This window comes from Streptopelia decaocto, assembly GCF_964273445.1.
Source record: "Streptopelia decaocto genome assembly, chromosome: 4".
NCBI lineage: Eukaryota > Metazoa > Chordata > Aves > Columbiformes > Columbidae > Streptopelia > Streptopelia decaocto.
In genome coordinates, this window is record NC_138658.1 from 44399117 (window position 1) to 44420541 (window position 21425).

The following is a 21425-nucleotide window of genomic DNA, read 5'->3' on the forward strand; positions in this document are numbered from 1 at the left end:
ACTGCATCTGTTTTCCGCTGCTGAGTTTACGCTGCAGTGTGACAGCAAAGGGCATTTTGTCTCTTATCTGGTGGTAAATACTTCTTGTACCACCTCTGGAGGGGATGCCAACTAAGCCACTTTGTCTCATTTTTCCTATATGACAACAGGTAAATTCACTGAAGTAACAGAAAGAAACTGTCTGTGCCCAGGAGGACAGAGATGTCTCTTTCTTCAGTGTGTGAAGTTCATGTGTTTTGTCACTGGATCCACATCAGCCACAGAAATCACTTTTATGCTTTCGGTGACTAACTTTGACCTGTGATATATGACAGGTCGGGATGTCCAAAGGGATGAAAATAGACTGCGACCTTTCAGAATGAGGAAGGATGCTACAGCCCTTCCTTTTGCTCCTCTTTCCCTCTGTCTTATCTTAGTCATCGCGAGGCTCCACTTAGTAATAAACAGCTCAAGATAAATGGCCAACAGATGAGGAAAAATGCTTTTCTGAATGAGAGAGAGCATGAAAAGAGGAGAGGCCGCTTCCATGCTGGCCAGTGGGAGGCAGGGAATCAGGAGGGAGGAGCCTGGTAGAATTAAGTCTGTTTCCCCTTATATTCTATGCTCTGGCTTTCTTTAATGGCAACTGTCTTTCCTGCACCTGGCAGACACCTCTACAGAGTGAAATAAGGGCAGAGATGCTCCTCTAGCCGTGGGCAGAATTGTCTGGGGTGACACAACACAGAGACAACTCCCAACTTTTTCATCTGACATGTGTCATGGGGGGTACCCTGAGGTCCAGCTGGGGTTCCAAATGATCCTGTCACTTTTCAGTTACAAAATTTGTGGTGGTGCAGAATATTTTAGACAGGAAACAGTTTCATTCCTAATATTAGCTTAGTGTAGAAATGGAATGTGATATTTCCCTGTGTCCACTGGTAGCTAGTTTGAGTTTGGCATATGGAAGAAAAATCAGCATTGGATTTATTGGTAGAAGCCACTGCTCTTTTCCCCTATGTTGTACAGAATCAGGAGTGCATTGATAACAAGCTTAGCCAAGTGCATCCTGCAGGGTAGAACAGGTAGTATTTGGCCGTTCTTGTTTTATAGCAGCATTTAGCCCTTCATTCCTTTGTATCTTGTACAAGTGTCTTTCCTTGGCTACTTTAAGCATAATATAAGCAAACTGAGTACTGGCAATGCCATTTTATGTGATCAAGGACAGACTGTGAGCTGAGTGAGGTGGTGTATAATGCTGGAAGCATTCACGTTGGTATGTGGGTGCAGCGTTGTCTGTGGTGGTGGTGGTATACCTTCCAGGGGCTAGAATTACCTGAGCCCAGGAATGTGGTCTTGCTCTGGTAACATCATGTGTTTGTTCAAAGCAAGAGGCAGCTATTCCTGGGGATGAAATGCACAGTCAGCATGGGAGGGACTTATAAGTGAAAACAAATAGTAAGCATCTTTCTGTGAATCTGCCTGCATGAAAGGAAGAGGAAGTTCCCTTACACTCTTTGTGGGCTAAAATCAATCACATCAGATATTACTACGGAACTATTAATATTTGATAAATAACACCATGTGCTGGTGGTCTCTAAGCTGCAGTGTAGGCAAAGTGAGATTTGCCTGCATAAATTGGTTAAATGGGATCTGAAGATGGTTAATCCTTGGCTCTTTTTGAACTTCCTGACAAGCTGTGTCTTTGAACAAACCAGTGAGAAGAGGTCCCAGTGACACTGATTTCCACCCCGCTTTCCTGCCCCCCCCATCCCTACATCTTTCGGTTGGACTGTTCTCTTTTTGTCTTTAACCTACAGCTGGGGCACCTTAATCCCAAAGGTAGAGGAAGAATTGGCTTCTGCAGATATGGGTATGTGGTGTGGCAGGCTGCTTTGGCAAGTTGACTGCTACATGACATCTGGTGGGATGCTCAGAAGTGTTTGTGTGTGTGTGCCTGTGCCTGGATTTGCAACTGTCACGGTTTAACCCCACCCTCTAACTAAGCCCCACACAGCTGCTCACTCATTCCCTGCTGGTGGGATGGGCAGAGAATTGGAAGAGTAAAAGTGATAAAACCCATGGTTGAGATAAAGACAGTTTAATAAGTAAAGCAAAAGCTAAAAATGCAAGTAAAGCAAAACAAGGGATTCATTCACCATGGGCAGGCAGGTGTTCAGCCATCTCCAGGACAGCCAGGCTCCATCATGCGTGACAGTAACTTGGGAAGACAAATACCATCAGTCTAAACATTGCCCCATCCCTTCTTCCTCCAGCTTTATATACTGAGCATGATGTTGTATGGTATGGAAGAGCCCTTTGGTCAGTTTGGATTCCGCTCTGTCCCTTCCCGCCTTCTTGTGCATCTCCAGTCTCCTCCGTGAGAAGTCCTTGGCTTGGTATAAACATTGCTTGGCAACAATCAAAATATCAGTGTATTATCAACATTCTTTTCATACTAAATACAAAACACAACACTATACCAGCTGCTAGGAAGAAAACTAACTCTATCCCAGCTGAAACCGGGACAGCAGCATAAGTCATGACTTAACAAAATGGATGCTTGGGGGCTGCAGGCTACTCCCAGTCCTGATGCAAACCCCACATTTAATTAAGGGCTCAGAACTCTTGGAAAGTTGAGTTGGAGGGAACACTGTAGGGAGATTGCTCTTTGAGTGATCAGTGTGACAAGCAATGTGGGGATTTAAGTTTGTATTGTGCATGTTTTTGTTTTCTATGTGTTACTGACAGGGTTGGGAGAGAAAACTCAGTTCTTAATTTTCTTGGCTCATGTGGATGACTTTGCATGTAGAGGATATATAACTATTGTATTTTTTGTGATTACGATATGTAGTGTGATAAGATACTTAGTAAAAATAAAAGATGCTGCCACCACAAACTGATCGACAGCAGATTGATGCAAAGGGAATTTAGGCACTTGAGATTTAACTTGGTTAATACTATAGATGAATATAAGTTGTCAGGATAGCTACTAACACCTCCCACAGTTCTTGTTTTTCTTTTATAATTCTGTTTGCCACCCACAAACCAGGAATACCAAGAACAACTTACCACACTCAGCCTCTGGAAAAGAGTATCAAGAGGATTAGTATGAAATTGTAGAAGTTTGTTGAAATAGGAGCAGCTGCATGAAAGTACTGAGAACAAAATAGTCACAAAAAACCGATGTCTGAGCACATTGTTAAAGTGAGCTCATGGGTAGCACCTGGTCTAAAGCTCACTGTTGCTTTCAAGCTTCAGTGCAGGGAGGTTGGGTTTCCTGTTAATGACTGAGTATCACCCAGACACCGCAACAATCATTAGGACCTCTTAGTGCTGATGTGACCATACCGCAGCTTGTAAGCCATTCATACATTCTGTGGGTCTGTTATCAACGTGACCTATCAAATACTTTTTCCTGGAAGAGGTAACTGTGACATGTATACACGGTATGGTTATCCTCACAGTAATGCTGGGTAAAGCGATTTATTAAACTTGCTGATGTATCTTGATAAAATTGGCAGTTGTGGAAATGGTGGTGTTGGCTTTGTCCTTGTTTTCTGTTGTGCTTTTTGGATTTGGTGTGTCTTGTTTTCAGAGGTTTGGTTGGTTTTTGTTTTTTTGTGTGTGTTTTTGTTAGCTTGTTTGTTTTTTTAGGTACTTTTTCAGATGTGTTTATGATGCTGGCTTGTAAGGGTATAAAGTTGTTTCTTTTATTTCTTAGAAAGTTCAAGCAGTTTTCGTTGTGCTGCATTGTTAAGAAGCCTAGAGAACTGAGGCCGATGCAGGTGAAGAGATGCAGGCTGCATATGGTTCTGGTAGTTCTCAGAATCAGTTTAATGAAAGAGCCTGGTGAGTGTTGAATGTACTGATGAAAGTCATTTAGAGTGAGTTACATGTGCACTTCAGCTCACAATTGCACTGATTGAGCCTTAAGTGTAACTCGGCAAGACGCTCTCTTGAAAGAGTAATTAAAGAAATAGCGAGGCCGAAAGGAACGTTTTGTGGTTTGTTTATTTATTTAAAGAGAAAGAACCCTTACAGTTTCCTGTAGAATTGTTGTTAATGTTTTTACGGACTCCTGGGTTTCTTGGTTTGCTTGTTGTTTTTTTGGGTGTGAGGGGGATATAATTTATTTGCTTGCTTCCTATTTTCAAAGCAGACAGATTTATCTTGTTCATCATCATCATTAACTTCCTGGTTGTGCATGTCTCCTAATCAGGGTACTTATTTTTAGGTTTCTTGCCCTTGAACCAGTGGTAGCACCAACCTCAAACCTGCAAAGTCACAAGTTGGGTGGACATTGTAAACGATAACTTTGGGATTGGCTTTTACTTTTTTTTTCACTCCTTTAGGATTCGTTTTAAAGCTCTTCCATGCCATCATGAGAGTTGAGACTATATAAAGACAATACTTCCTGTCAGGAGTGTGTACCCAACCACAACTACCAAGAGCTTTTAATACTCCTGACTGTAATGAGTCTGTACAGGGAGTTACCAGATGGTCCTGATTAAAACTTTAGCTTTTTAAAGTAGATCCTAGTTAAAAAATATACTTCCATGAGGTCCTTGTGTTGGAAAGCCTGGGAGCCCAGTCATAGATGATAGTCCAGTATTACAGAGCTGCAGTGGGTCCTGCATTCCTGAGAAGTGAGGAATTGTTGTTAAAGAGGTCTTGATACTATCTCAGAATTGCTCAGTTTTAGCATGGGAAGGAAATGATTATATTTCTATAATGTTGGTAATGTTTTAACTGTTTGTCTTCAGGGACACCAAAGCAAATCTGCCGTTCTGCCTTCCTTTATTATAAAGTGCTGGATGAACTCACAGGTTTGCAGCAGTAAGGGGTAATCTTAGTACTGATGGCGTTCAGCAGGATACACGCTCAGTGATTGCGCGAAGTGATTTTGGAGCGGGTGGTAGTTACAGTAGGTGTCGGTTTGTTCCCAAAGAAAAGCACCTGCTTGGAGCAGATGAGGAACAAAGGAACTCGCTTTGGCAGCCCTGCCTATAGGTCTATATTCACAGGCTGCTGCCTGATCTTCCATTGGTTTGGGAGGCAGCTGAAGGAGAACCCTTTGTGTTCTGATGCTGTTAAATAGCATTAGATAGTGCTAAAAATGCAGATCAGGCTTAAAGATTTCATAAAATGAAAACTACGGAAAAGAAACTTACACAAGGTTAAGGCTGGCTTTGTAGGAGTGAAGAGGGATATGACCCATAAGCGTGCTGTGTAAAGCATGAACTCTGTCTACTGTTTTAAATCACTAGAGTCACCTGCATCTTGATACACCAATATGTGTCACTATTTCTTCAGTCTTGATTGTTCAAGAAGACACAAATGAATTAGAGTTGTCAGTTGCCATTATTTTTCTGTTACCTAAAGCAGATAAAATGAGCCTGGTTTACACAGCTTGGATCGTGCCTGTTTTGGAACTGTTTGCTAGAATACCACATTTATATTAGTTCACTGCACACAGTTGTACTCAGAATTTATGGATAATTGGCTGGGCTTTCAAAGCTCTCTAAATAAAGATCTGCACACAGCTTTACTTAAGAGTTTTTTGTGATTAGTAAGTGCCCTTTTGTTTGGAAAATCCAGCCACACAGTCCTAATAACGTGTTCAAAATTGGATAGGAAGAGAAATAATGCCTGTGTTACTATTTGAGTTATTTAATAGTGCTCAGTATCTTTATTGACACTGGACAGATGTCGCAGTACTCTGCTTTGTGTACATACATGTGGATTGCAGTTAAGTTTCTGCTTTTGCTGTTGGTCTCTGCAAAATGAACGGTGCCTTATTCTTCACATTCCCACAGAGTTGAAGATTTAGGTTTTATATCAAGCCTTAAGAATAGGCATGGTTCAATAGCTGGGCAGTGGCGTTAATACTTCTGTGATTGCTCACTGCACCTTTTTTCTAGTGGGTATCAGTGAATGGGGAGCCTGCGATACAAAAGATGCTATTTTCTGGGCAGAGTTTTTGTTGGCATACAATGTATTTTCCCTGCAAGCTGATCAATGGTTATATTGAGGCAAATAGAACTGTAATGCTTCATGTGTAAATGTAAAGGAAGATACAAACCTGGATGTCTTGTCTGTTTTACCACTGGCATATGGATTTATCTTGTAGCTGTTAGGTCTCCCCTCAAGCTTCCTCTCCCTCTTTCAGTGTCCCCTTTATTTCTCTTAGCCAAACAGCAATGAAAACTGTGGGATTTGTTAACACAACCGTTCGCAATGATGTACAAGGCTTGTTTAGAGTTGAATTTCCTGAAGACTTTGTTTCTCTGTTTTTTTTTTTTTTTGTAAAAATCTGATGAGGTTCTGTGACTTCCCTTTTGCTTGTTTAGATCACTTAATAGGTACAGTTTAGCTAGGAAAACAATTGTAAGAACTGCTCCTCTAGACAGTCATGTCTTCATAGGTAATGGAGATAACTCCAGAGGAAACCAAAACTCTTCTTAAATGGCTTGTCAGCTCCACTCCCCCCTTGCATTCCTGTAGGCAGGAACTTGTTAGACAAATTAGAAGGATAAGAATCAAATATTTGCCTTCCTACTTGTTTATTTCTGTTCCATTTTCTGTTTGTGTTCTGTTGAGTGTGTATCAGGAAAGTCCTGGCATATATCCAACTCAGCCAAGCTGTATGTATTGGCTGTGGACTGAGAATAAATTTGTACAATAGGGAGGCAAAGATTATGAGAAATGACTTCTCCTGCATGGATGATAGTATAGGTGCAGTAAATGCTGCAGGGTGTTTGCAGTCCCAAACAGACTGGCATTCTGCAGGAGACTTGTGGAGAGATACGGAAGGCAAAGAAGACTAATCTCAGTTTAGTGAAATTATGTGTGTATTATGGCTCTGCTTTGTGCTTTACACATGTTATTAAAGGATAGCTTGATCTAATCATTATGCAGGATGCCCCACAAATAAGGTAAGAGTGTCCGAAAAGGATGGGGGGATGTTGCGTGTTCACGGGCAAAAAAGCAGTCACCACTTGCTTTTAGTTCTAACTCCATCTTGTTAATACACAGTAATCGGTCATTTGGAGAGGTTAGTCTGCTGCTGGCCAGCTGATGTTCAGTGTAAGCCATTCTGTTTGCTAGCATCTCGCATATGCTCTTGGCTGTGTTTCTAAGTGGCTGACTTTGGATGGACCAACCTGTCCAGAAGAGGAAGACTTTACTTCCCCAATGAGATGTGAATGTACATGAACAACCCAGACTTTCTGTCTGCCAGTAGTCTGCCTGGGACTTGTCTGGTTTTGGATAAATAATGAATGCCTTTAGGGAGAGCATGTGATGGGGAGCGTTTGATGCAGTGTAGAGAGAAGGCTGTAGGATATGTCTGGACTATGCAAGAGAAATGGAAATGCACTGAGGAAAATAGCTGGGTATTCAGCTGCCAGAGAGAAAAGATTCTACCAGAACAAGATAAACAGCTTTCTGAGCTCCATCAGCTGCACCACCTGTGCTGGTTGATAATGAAGACTACACATCATCGTCATAAAACACTGCTCCTCAGTATAACAAAGTGTTTGCATCCAAGGGACATGCTTTGAAATTTGTTTTGTAATAACTTAAACCCTCTTCATGATCCGTATTTGAAAACAAAACACTTGATTTGGGATTGAATAAGAGTCTTCAGTCCAATCAGAACCAAATGTCATCTTTACATTCCTGTTGTTCTGAAAATTAATTAAAAATTATTGGCATCACCTTGAGACAAATTACTTGTATTGTTAGAACAGAATTAAAGCTATTAGAGTGTTGTTACTATTCCAACATATTTGCCTTCTCCTTGGACTGGCTGGCAAAAATCAGTAGTTACACAATGCTGCCTGTCAGTAGCAGCCATATAGTTGTGTGTAACTGAAAACTTTTGGATTTGACTGGGTACAGTTCTTGGTCACTTTTTTTCATGTACAGAGGCAATGAGCTTGGAGCAGCTCTGTGAGTCGATTGACTCTAACCAGGACAGCAGCTCTGGGAAGGAAGCAGACGTTACAGACTGCGGGGGGAGGCACTGGGGTGAGATGTGACATCTGAACCTTTGTAACACCTCAGAGCCTTCTGCTGCAGACCAGTCCTGGCTGCCTTTGGAGATTACCGGGGTGCCTCTCGGCTAACTCTGTGTCTGTCTCGCTGTAACCACTGGCATGGTCACCTTGCCATTAAACTGTACATCTGTGACTGGAGCACACTGCTTTGAACGAACTGCTAGGGCACCTTGTCTCTGCTTCTACAGCTGGTTTTGTATAAAGAAAAGGTGCTGCTGTGGCCTGTACTAAGGAGTTCCCTTGGCATGTCCAGTCAAACATGTTCTGAGAAGTTCAGAAAACCACTGGCACCTATGAGAAAATGAACTGGTTGGTATTTGGCACAAAATCAAGGCGGGAGAGGTTTGCTGCCTGTTTCTTTCAGAGCTGTGATCAGAAGAGCTGTTTGTGGGGAGTCTGCAAACCCCACAGCTGGTGCTGTCGTGGCCCATCCAGCTGCACGTTGCTGTGCCTGGTCAGTGGTGCTCAGTGCCCACCTGCTGCTTCATGCTGCAGCAAAGGCACAACTGCCCCATCACTGTTAGTTCTGAAAGACTGTGTCATGCCCTTTTCTCAAAATACACCTATCATAAGTGCGAGGATTGGGGAGGACTTATTTGCGTATTTGATGGCAGGAAAAGGAGTATATTAGTATAATACATTACTATAAAGTAAAGCACAGCACACTATACCTGTGTGAACTCCAGGCATGATGTACTTTCTGTAAGTTAGGATTCTAATTCTTTCACCAAGTCCAAATTGAAACCAGCAAGAAATTTTGAATTTCCTCCATCCATTAGTATCCATCTTGCACAACCCTTACAGTTAGTGAGTGGATGGTAGTGAATGCCTTCCCCAGCGGGCTGAGAGTGACTTCTGGCTGAGAATATTCTCGTGCTCCTTCTTGAAGCTGGACCAGAATTATCCAGAGGAAAGGATCTGACTCCACCGAAGGCAGGCAAGATGAACTTTGACTCTGAAGCAATTAGGATGGTGGAGGAGAACTCTGACTTTATTCTTTAGTGGTTTTTTTTTTTTTAATCTGTGATTTATTAGTATAAAACATGAGCATGTTCCAGCTTCATCCTGCTGATCAGAAGACTTAGCTTGAGGCGAGTTCTCTTGTCTCCTCTCTGAATGGCTCTGTGATCTCTGCATGCCTGAGATGCTCAGATCCAAGCAAATGTTGTTACTTGATCTGGCTAAGAGGTGACTCACCAAATGTGTGATTTAGCTGAGAGTTGACTTGGATGGGACTTGAAAGATGCAGGTTCAGACCTATGAGACTGAGCAGAGCTTAAAGTCCAGGGCCTCTCATCCCCTCTGGGGTGAGCATGCTGCCCACAGGGGTATTGCCCCAATGGTGGGGTTGCACACACACACTGAGCCCCTACAGTTTATGCTTTCCAGTTTCATGCTTTATATACCCCACTGGTAACAATATGGTCGATTCTCACTTGTCAAATTCCCGAGGGTACTTGTCTTGCCAAGTTTCTTTGCCATTTGGGCGTCAATTCACCTTTCTCTGTTTGCTGTCACGATTCCACCCTTTTTCTAAATCTGTGAGTGGGTTTTTTTAAAATCTTTTTCTAAATTCATTTTCCACTTACAGTGTAGATGGCTGATAATGCCAAGTCTGTTAGTATATAGGTATCTTGCACAGACCGATTTGATGCAGCCTGCAGGTGGCAAGTTGAAAACTGCTGTTCTAGGAGAAGTCATGTCAAACAGGCCAGTTATTTACTGGGAGATTTATTTGCTAGTAGCTAAGGAAAGATGGTAATTTCAGTATCGAACAGGTAGACCAGTTTCTCAAACAGGTTATGATAGGTTCAGGTATGTTATTAGTTTGCTCTACGATAATGTATTTGCTGCTAGAGTTTGATTGTTCTGAAAAGCTGGACAAGATTTCACTGTAAGTGCAGTGATGGAACAACTAGGTTGTTTATTCAGAGAAACTTTTTTCCTCCCACTTGCTGGGCTCTCTCTATTTTAAAATACTGTATTTCTATTTTGGCAGGTGAAAGCATTGACAGGACAAAGGAATTTGGAAATGTATCTTAACATCATTATGAAAAATTAGCAGGATTTGAAAAATATACATGGTTTAAAGTGTTTCTTTACTGAAGTTACTTACCTGGTAATGGCTTGTGGATATTTTATCAATTAACAAGTAATTATTATAAGTGGTATGTAAGTTTTCTCTCTTCTTTCCTTCTTTTCTTTCTTCCCCAACTCCCCTGCACTCCTCACCTTAGGCAGGAAGATCCACCCAGACCTTTTTTGCTGCACCCGTGCTTGAGGAGCTCTGATGAAGAAGTAAGATTCCTGCAAAAATGTTCCCAAATTCTGGTGTATTGTCTCCTACCCTCAAAGGATGTCCAGTCTGTCAGCTTGCGCATAGTCCTTGCAGAAATACTTGCAACAAAAGGTAGATCAGCGATGATTAACCATTTGCATCTGTACGATATTAGTGATTACAGACTTCATTATATATGTCTTGATGCTCTGTTTTTAAATTCTAAAATTTGATTTCTGTGATAATCAGTAACACACTATATATTCTCAAAATAAAGCATATACTTACTTGATTTTCCTAACTTGATGCCAGGCTATTGAGTACCTTTCAGGATAAACCATGATTTTTTTCATTCAATTCTTCCACTTTTTCATAGAGGAACACTTTTCCAGTCTTCCATGACATTATTCTTGGTGATTATATGAATAATTCTGTCCTTTTATGTTTTATTCAGTTACATGGAATCCATAGACTTAAGGATGTGGTTATAACTGAATCATGATAACAGATTTAATTCATTTTTTCAGACTTCAATTTATCTAGTGTGTTTTTTTAATTGAGGGCTTTCTGGTTTGCTTTTTATATTATTGGCTACACTTAAATCTGATTATAAAACACTAGTCATTTCTTATGTCACTGAAGTCAAATTCAGAAGTCATGAAGTCTCAAGTATATTATGTGATTCAGTTTACTTTTCATTTATAGTGGCTGTAATGTCATAGCCTTCAAGGCACATAGTAGAAAGAATAAAAACACTTGGAATTTTCCAAATAGAGCTCAGTTTTGTTGATGTACATGAATTTGTGTGATAGAATAAACAAACAGAAGGTACATGCAATCTCAAATGTACTGTGTGGTCCAGAAGACTGATTTTGGATTTTTGTCAACTTGCATATTTAGTTTTGCCTTTTATCTGCAATTTTCTTTTGAAGGACAGCAGTTATTCTTCAGCATAAGGATTTTGTTTTAAAATATTTTTCCTCTCCAGTACTGAAACCAGTGGTGGAACTGCTGAGTGATCCAGATTATATTAACCGAATGCTCCTCAGCCAGCTGGAGTACAGAGAACAGATGAATGAGCAACAGAAGAAAGACTACACATATGCTCCATCTTATGAGGACTTCATCAAGCTCATTAACAGCAGCTCCGATGTTGAGTTCCTGAAACAACTGAGGTATTTAATGTCCCTCTGTAGCTCATTCAAAACTAAACATGCTTCTTTTACCAGCCCATTACTGAGATTTGAATGAATTGTGATTTTTTTTTTTTCTTTTTAAATTCAGTTTTACATTTATTTTTCTTTTGGTGAAGCAGAGGCAGTAAGGTTGATAAGCCAGAAGATTCATTAAATCTCTAATATAGTCAGCTTTTTAGTTCAGTGGCAGAAAATGTTAACAAATTCCGCTTAGTCGTATGCTGGAGATGACTGTATTGTTGGAAGGCATACTGGGCCTTTCTTTACAGCTTGCCTCTGTGGAGTTGGATGAAATAATACGCTGAATTTCCACTAGTATGTGGTTATGTCCATTATCTCTGTGAAGCATGGAGGGCCATGGTGGTGTGGTGACTGTGGACTGCAGTGACCCTATGGACACTGGGTGTTCAGAGCAGCTTGCCGTGATTCTGTGACACAGAAAGAGGGGGTTGAGTTCCAGCACATTTTACCACTGGATCAGAGGTTTTCCAGGACTGTTGCAGGGAGGTGCTTCCCAATTGCATCCTTCTTAAACATGTCAATGAACTCGGAAGAATTCCTTAAAGACCAGAAGAAAACACTGAGCTCCTACATATTTGTTTGATGGTCCTGTTTTCCAATGCAAATAGCACCTGCTCACTTTGATTCTAATTCCCCACCTCACAAAAATCTGATCTCTTTTTCCTTCCATCTTTCATCATAACCTAAGATGCTGCTTGCATCTCAAGCCTGCTTGCCCAAATACAAGGTGTTTGTGTTTGACCTCTTTTATAGCTGAGCTGTTTAGCCTCTGATTTCTGATATAAAGGAAAGGATAAGAAACAAGTGACTGGGAAGCAGGGAGCAGAGATACTCCTGTTGTAGGCTCTCCGTAGATGTCTGTGAGTTGCTTTTGTTGAGAACACCAAAGCTATTGAAGTAATTTCCAGAGTGTTTGTTCTAACCTGTTTACCACTAATCAGAACTGGTATTTTTTACTCTTCTCTGACTCCCTTCAAATTGCTGCTGCAGGTCAGCTTTCTCTCTTCCTGGGTGCCTGCAGCAACATCTGAAAGACACGATCACATCGATCCCATTTGGTGCACTCTGTGTCATCTGTTGTGACCCAGACCTTCTAATAGAGTTGGCTTGATCAGCTCAAGTGATGGTTTGCAGAGAGGGAGTATGTGGGTTGCATAAATAACTTCTTACTTTCTCTTGTTCTTCTCTTTGATTCTGAAACCACTTGCATTTCTGAGATGGGAAAATGCATTCAGGTGACGGTGAAATGATTTTGTTGCTTGGCTACTTATTGTTCATCTGCTGTATAATTTGCTCTTTACTCTGGGCCAGTGTGCCTTCCCTGAGAGCAGAAATTAGTCTCTATTAGACTCCATCTAAAACCTAATTGACATCATATTTATTAGCATAATCACACTAATGGATCTGCTTGTTTCAAAAGAAAGCCAAGTCTTCTTTTGTTGTTTTTCAGGCACATTAGTGCTCAATGTGCTCTCTTTTTAGCTGATAGGTCACTTTAAATTGTGTTCTTTAACATCAGATAGCAAATTTGCTTTATGAAATATGTGATTTTGGCTGCACTTAGGTTTTTCCTTTCTAGCCTGTGGAGTCCCACTACCATTATCTTGAAATGTGTTCCTCTACACCCTGTGTAATGTTGATCAGTTTGAGCTGATCAGTGTTTGAATGGAAAATGTCTGAGAAAATGTGTCTTCTTTTCAAAGAGAAATAGTGTTTAGCTCTTTACAAACAGAGGAAGGAAGAACACTGTCTCCAAAGTCAATCTCTGGGAAGATGGTTAAAGAGCGTTCCCCTGCGGGAGGAGGGATTCCTGTTTTGGTTGGTCTCCAGCACTACAGGAGCACCTAGAGGGAGATGGGCCAACCTGTGGTCATCTCCAAGTTACGTACGAGGGAAAGTTTACAGATTTATGTCAAGGAAACCAAGCAGTGGTCTCTGTATGGCTGGAAAAAAAGGGTGATACTTTAGGTGAGCAAAATAAATGATATTACAGGTTGTAATTCACAACAGTCAACCACAGGAAAAATCTGTATAGAAGGAATTAAAGAGGAAGGAAGAAACAAATAAGTCATTGTGCAGTTATCACTGAGAAACACAATTAGAGTCTGTTGGAGTGTTCTCTTCCTGCAAAAAATAAATCACTGGCAACTTGTACTTGAACAGGTTTCCCAGGTAGATGCTATTCTGCGTAATATTCTATTTGTTGAAAATTCCTATTTTTGATTTTATTTGGAAATAATTTTTCAGTACTTGTTCTAAGCCAGTGCCAGACATTAATGAACTGTAAGCATCCTCCTATTACTCCTAATGTTGCCATGTAGCATCTTGGTAAAGAGCAGATATAAGTAGTAACAATTTTCTGTGTTGGCTTAGCTTTGAGGGGAAATTTATCCCAAGGCACTACAGTTGATGGGAAAATAATTTATTTTGAAACATCCCTGCCATGCTTTATCTTTGCAGATTAATTACTATCTATTATACTCGGATTTTCTAAATCTTATTTCTCTCCTTGCTTAGAAGCATTACCTTAAGAAGAAATATCATATTGATTTTCTGCATTGCTTTTGTGGATTTTATTTTTAAAACTTATTCAAATGATGCAGGAACTACTTATTAATTTTGGAGATACTTTTGGGTGTACATTTTATTAATATAGTGGGCCTCAAACATGTGGTCACTATATCTCTTACAAGACTTTATCTGTATTTCTTTGTGGAAATATCCCTTTCATTTTTCAGAGGGACGTTTGGGGAGCTGATGTTTCTTTTCGTAAAAAGTCATTTGCTGATTTTTGAGGAGTTATTTTGTCTTTTTTTTTTTTTCCCATAGCTTTGTGTTCTGAAAATTTGGATTTGTTTTTGGGGAAAAAAACTAAATCAACAAAGCTTGCAGAGAAGGGACCATTGTGTGGCTATCTACAAACATCCTTCAAAGTCACTCTTTATAATATTTATCTTTATTGTTGCTTGTCATGAAGGGGGAGGCAGAGTTTTTTTCCTGTTTTATCAGGTCTCCACAAAATGTGTTGCCCGTATTTCTTTGAAGAAGAAAAAGTTAAGCAGTGAAATTTCACCTTCATTTCCCCTCAGATTTAAGGTAGCGTGGATAAATTGGAAATCTGCTACAAATAAGGAAGACAAGATGAGTTCTTCCACAACGGGTGTAAAATAAATTTGCTTGCTCTGTCAGAAGAAGACTAGAGATAAGACATGATGAGTTAAAAAACAGTGATAATGAAAGACACTGGTGGATACTTTTCATTCTGCTTTCAAGATCACATTATTCTGGTATTTATTAGAATAGCAGCAAAGGTCACTGCACAATCCATGGTAAGAAGGACCATTATCACTGCTCTGTGTCATCTTTTACTTAAGAAATGAGGGAAGGGGATGAATATAACGAAGAACAGGGAGGAGGTAAGAGCGGGAAGGTAGAAGTAATCTGGATGGGAACCCATGATTGGACCAGTTTATCAAGTACAGTTCACTGCTTGAAAATAAAATTAATACATCACATTTAAAATGTCCTTAAATGTTTACTCATCAGCACCTCAGAATATGTAGCAGCTAGAATACTTGGAGCAGTCTTTCAGGGAGAGGGGATCACGATCTGACAGTGTAGCCAGGGCTGGTGTTTCTGTGGTGCAAGGCTATATGATACCACACTCTCATTGAGTAGTTACAGCCAGAGCTCCATGCTTAGGAGGAACAGACTAAATAGCATCTTTGAGAATGTAACTCAGACCATCTCTCTTACTTGAGGTAATGTAATGAGGAACAAAAACAAAGAGGTGCTGTGTTACAGTATTGATAGTAAAAACATGTAAAACTCTGACTGTGAACAAATGGGAGTAAGTTTGGAAGGAAAGAAGTTGCACGGTAAAAGTGGCAACTACCTTCCATGTGCAGTATTTACTTGATTGTCCATACCTTATTTGATAAATTTGTAATGCTCACAGTTACCATACAATGGCTGAGTGAGGTGAATGAATGCTGTTTATAACGCATTTACAGATGCACCAAGGCACCGAAAGTCCAAGTCATCTGCCCAGAGTCATTGAGAAGCCTGTGTCTGAGCAGGGAATTAACTGTGGACTTCTGGTCACCAAAATAACCACCCTCACTTACAGGGCTGTTCTTCCTCTGAAGGACTGGGCAAGAACTGTGGGGGTGGGTGGAAACAACCAAGATACAGCGATGGCAAAAGGAAATAGGGTTAGAAAAAATAAGGCTTTGCAAACAGGTTCTCAGGTTTCAACTTGTTAATTGAAGGAGTTGGGTAGAATAAAGATCACAGGAGAATTGCGAGTGTATGCTATGTATGTAAAACTGTATGTACATACAAGAAGCAGGGACAATCAAAATCCTAAGAGAATTCTAGTAGGCAAGAGGAATGGGGCGAATTGAATAATTTTGGTGAAAGAGTGTACATGGAAGAAAGAATAGATTTTAAAGATCATGGACAGTTGCTTAAACAGAGAATAAGTAGTCATGGAAATAGCAGACTTGGTAGGAGGCTTCAGCCTTCATCTAGGATCAGTAGCTGCCAAAGTAAATGCACAGAGGGGGGTTTCAGAGTTTATGATGAGAACTTTGATGTTTATGAAAGATTTAACTAGGAGTAATTTTCTTTGCTCAGTGTGTAGTGTCTGATAGTTACTTAAAATTCAGGTTACTAACTGCATTAGCTGTTTTCTATTACATGTAGTACAGTTCTGGGTGATAAACAGATAAATCTGGGTGGTTTCTGGAATGTTTTAGTTATTTTAGTTTAATACTGTTTTTCTTCTTAAGTTCTCTATGCTCCATATATGTATTGAGGGTATTCGCTTAGAAGAACCTTACAGGCAGCTCTTTGCTTTTGAACCGAACTCCTATCATGGTTACCTACAGATAACTTATATTCACTTAAAAGCATGACTTTACATTGTGTTCAGTGAATATTATTAACTGACTATGCAGTGCCAGCAGTTGAGAGAAGGGGTGGTATTATTTTTAGTTGGAGATTTTCCTTTTGTTTCAGTATAAACTTTGTTTTCCCTACTCCATATGCACATTACTCCTTAGGTAGCAGATATACTGAGAAGTTATTCTGTTTCCAGGTGACGACAAGGTGGAAGTGTTTTCATTTTTGTTAATTCTTAAGTGTGCTGTATGAAGAATACATTGTAAAAAATTAATACATTTTTTTTTTCTTCTCTCCTCCCTCTTCACCCTTATCCCCTACTGTTTTTAAAACTAGGTATCAGATTGTAGTGGAAATAGTTCAGGCAACCACAATCAGCAATATTCCCCAAGTGAAGAGGCAGAAAGGTAAGGTTCCATTTTGTTAAGTCACATCTGTTGTTTTCATTTCAAAAAGCTGTTTGAACTCCTTATATACATATGCAATCAGTGTGTGTGGGATTTTTAGACAGATTTTAGGAATGCTATGTTTTTAGTATTTCAGTTTTGTATAATTTGTCTGATTCTTCCAGAAGTTCCCATGGTGTGATTATCCCCCCACCTCATCTTCATCTAAGCTGATGGATCATGAGAAAGGTCATATCTATGATGCATTCATTTTCAGAGCTTGCAACTAGGATTTTTGGCATTACAAATTTGTATGCTGAGAATCTCACTTCCTCTGTCTTTTTCATGCAATTTATTCTTTAAAGTCTCAGTCTGTTCTCCTTTCAAAACACAGAAGAAGGAATGATACGGCATAATTGTCAGTCAGACTTTATTTTGACTCTTCATTGTATTATGTTTTTGTGTTGCAATACAGGGTGCTCTTAAATCCTTCTGCAATGTGTAGTCAGCATCTGCCTTTTAAAATGCACGTGCATCTTGCATTTGTACTTAAAGTTATTATATATACTGCTTTTTATGGTTCTCATAATGTATCAAAACCATGGTATATCTTCAGGAGATTATATTGATTGCAAAATTATGGACCAAATTTTTGCTTGGACAGGTATACTTAAGGTATACCAAAGCACAATAAAAAGCACTGGACAATATAAATTAATTTGCTTGTAAACAAACTAATCTAAAAGATCTTGCTCTTAGCTTATAATGTAATCTCTGTCAGGTTAAAAAGAAAAAAAAAAATCTTTTTCTTGCTCCTTGTATCACAAAGGAAAGCTTTTAAAAGTGATTCAAGTGTAATGAATAATCCAGAAACGGAAAATAAACATGGCATGAGGGTGGTGGGTGGGGAGAAAGCTTTGGTCATTCTGAAGAGTTTGGGCTCTATGCTCAGGTTTCTGAAAATACAAGATTGTCAACACTGATATGCCTTTTATGTTCTAAAATAGAGCTAGATGTGCCTTCCCATAGGATCACTTACTTGTGTCAAACCAAGGCAAAGGGAGAGGGAGGCGTTGGTTTTTGCTCGAGTGTACATTACAGAAAGAGATATTAATATTTCTCAGATGAAAGTTAATTTAATGGAAAGTCCGCTTAATAAAGTAATAAAAAGAGAACAGGGAAGTTAACTCTGAGTATATTACACATTACAAAAAATCAGTCTTCATAAGCCTGTATTTCCATTTATGTTGCCATTGGTCTTTGTTGTGACAAGAATTGATTTGGGGAATATTTTTGTACAGTTCAGGTTCCTACAACTAATTACTGTCTCAATCTCCTCTCTCTCACTTGAGTTTATCTCATTAACTATCCACTCACTGTTCTAAACCCTGAACACAAGATGTTTTTCTGAAGCTACAAGTGCCTGGTACTGCAGAATAGGTATAAAAAGATTACTGCTATTTATTCTGCTGAAATAGGTATGATTCCCCTTATTCTGTGGTGAAGTTGGTTGTGCATTTTTATGGGCTCTTGGCTTTACCTGTGTTAAGAAACAGAAATTCTACTAGCTGGTGCGATGAGCTTTTGTGTTAAGGTGTTGACTTTTATTACTAGTGTAGTCCTATGGCAAATTTGTATCTCATTTATGAGTTGACTACCACTGCTGGCTATAATAGCCAGTGGGGCTATTTTGGCTAAACATTTTATATATTAAATAGCCGGTGGTCGTTCACACTGTGCCTGGAGAAAAAGGTGGCACTTTTTGCTTGACACATATGGAACAGTATGTCCAACAGAAGCATACAATATGATCTTATTCACACAAATGTAAGGCAGATTTGTAATCTGAGTTGTTCTGCTCAGGTTTTTAACTACCAAAGTTTCTCAGGCTCAGCCTATTTACAGTAAACTTCAGGAGGGCTCTCAAAACTGTAGAGGGTTAAAATCTAGTTCTGAAGCCTTTTTTGTGTCTTGTTTTTCCCGGAGTAGATGGAGACGTTTTTCCAAATGTGGTAATGAGTCTAACATGTTCCTGAATTTTAGAAAGAAAAGTTTAAGGAAAAACCTATGCTACCTTCCTTAAAACAAAGCCAACAGAACACCCAGCACAGCTCACTGCTGATACAAACATTGCTGATCTCTTGTAGAACAGACCACCACATTACTTAAGTCACCTTTTGATGTTTCCCTTTCTGGTTGCCACAGCATACTGCTACCCCTACAACAGTTGGATTTCATGGTGAATAACTAAATGTAAGCTTTATGTAAAATGGAAGTGTGTCTGCACACTCTCATTCTTTCTCTTTTTAATCTGTTCCCCTAATACCTGTTGCATACCTGTAATAATGTGTGTGAGCATGGGTGTTTGTTGTATAGGACAGTCTCCCCATCCTTGCTGGTATGTGAGCTCTTGCCTTTTGTCTCATGAGCATCTCTTACCTTCAATTCCAGCCTGGCAAGACATCATCTTACTGGTAGCTATTTCCTTTTTCCTATGGCAAAGTTGCATCCTGAAAATTTAAGTGCTTCTTTAGTGCCTGGGTGTTCAGCTGGAGCTGCTGAACCTTTGCCAGCCAGCAGTCTATTGAGCCTGATATCAACTCTCAGACTATAAGGGTAGAACAAGTGCAGAATAATATATACATTAATATGGTCTCAGCTGTCATCAGTTTGAGGCATGGGAGCCTCCTGAGGCAGTGCTTTCTATAGAAAAAGATACAACAAATGTGAGGAACACTTAGTGCAGCAGGAGTGGCCAGTACTCTGCAGCAGTGGGTGCTTAGCTGCAATCTCAGCAAAGTAAGTGTTGTGCAAGTACATGACTAACCATAAGTATGTCTGAGCAGGGTTGTATACCTTCGCTATTGGTTGAGGAGACATAATTAAGTCTGTAAAATATTTAGTTATTTTATATTTAGTTATTTTAAAATATTTAGTTTATAAAAAGATTTAGGTGTCTGTTATTAAAGGATTAATAGCCTGAGGACCAGGTTTTGGCCTGATGACTTTTCATATGAGCTACAGTTGCTTGACTTATTTTACTATTTTATCTGGTGACACCAAAATACACATTTTTAATGTCGGTGCCCAGAGGGGCTGGAGTGGAAGGCTTGGCCCTCAGCAAGGACACTGTTCTGTACACTTGATTTAACTAGTGTTGGTGCCACCTGTTGGCAAAATATTTAGCTGTTAAAGCCCTCTAATGAAAGCAATAAAGTACATTGCAGTACTTCTAAACCTCATTGTGTTAAACCCTCTGTCGTAAAAAATGTCACGCTATAGGGTCTTTTTTCTTTTCAGATTTCTGTCACTAGAATCCTCTGGCATGTGAGCATAGGAGAGCAAACAAAAACATACAAGCATCTGATTCATGTTAAGCAGTAAGTTTTGCATTTGACTCCCCGAGAGTCAAATGTCTTAAAAGGTTGAGACACAAAATAATTTGAGACATCTACAGTATGATGCCTGTTGTGGGTAGATAATATAATTTCTGTGGCCAGGGGAATTGCTTTTGCTCATTGCTAAAGCTGAATAAGAAACCTAATGTAGCATGAGTGTTTTCAGAGGTGTTGATGGTTTATTTCAGAGCAGTACAGGCCACTGTAAATAGAAGCACTTATCTTGCATGCTGACATTACACTGCTTCCCTCATTTGCACAGAAGTGCTGAGTCTGATGTGTACCTCTGTCTGTGTTACTTCTCCAAACCGGGTCCTCCCATGTATCCTCTTCCAAAACAGACTGGCTCGCTCCAGAAGTGACTGTAGGAGGAGGCTTGGTTTGGTGGTTTGTGTTGTTCGTGGGGTTTTTGTTTGTTTGGGGTTTTTTTTAACTGATATTTGGTTGGAAAAACCACATCTTTCTATATACCTAACTGTAAACATCTCTCCTCATCTTGCGCTTTGATAAAGATTCCTTGGAAGTACTGAACCAAATTTGAGCTAAATTTTAGGTGGTTTAGGTTATGGTGGGTTTTTTTTGTTGTGGGTTGGTTTGGTGTTTGTTTCTTTGTTTGTTTTTGTGTGGGTTTTTGTTGTTGTTGTTTTTGTGTTTTTACAAAATCTATACGTTAAGGATTTTGAAGGACTGGAAATGCTTATCTGAAAACGTTTGCTGCATTTTGATCTGGTAAAGCTGTATGTAAGAGGACAGTTATGCAGATCAGGCACTGTAGCATGAGTGAGAGAGGACCTGAGTTTCTAGAAGCAAGAGTAGATCTTAATTTTTTCTAATGAAAAGGCTTCAAAAAACAATAATGAAATAGAAACAAAAGTAAGTTGCCATGTTGATATTTGCTGTAATATGAATAAGAAACTGTTTAAATACACTAGCTCTAATTTTAACAGAAACATTTTTGTTTCTTGTCTTACTAATGCTATATTACAGGATCCTACAAGAATTTGAGCAAGGATCTATTTTTACTAGCTGCTGTTTACAATAAATACAAAAACTCATGAAGGCATGTGCCTTGTCTTGGGGTAAAACAGGGCAAATCTGTCAACAGATTTTTTTTTTTCTCTTTTCCAACACTCTAAAGGGATTTGTTTGGTTTACTTTCTGTGCCTTCTTACCTTATACGTGACTTCACAGCGTGACCAGAA

The 21425-nt window shown here is 39.6% G+C and overlaps 1 protein-coding gene across 2 annotated transcripts in view; it reads left to right on the forward strand.

The window, feature by feature from the left end:
• The window catches only part of SNX25 (sorting nexin 25), an 84383-nt gene that overhangs the window by 24715 nt on the left and 38243 nt on the right, over positions 1 to 21425 (forward strand). Inside the window, exons 4-6 of one of the 2 annotated variants that reach the window (XM_082052031.1) lie at positions 10277 to 10449; positions 11306 to 11492; positions 16776 to 16846. In XM_082052031.1, coding sequence (XP_081908157.1) covers positions 10277 to 10449; positions 11306 to 11492; positions 16776 to 16846 — 431 coding nt within the window. The remainder of the gene's footprint in view (positions 1 to 10276; positions 10450 to 11305; positions 11493 to 16775; positions 16847 to 21425) is intronic. The other variant, XM_082052032.1, reaches the window with a different exon arrangement.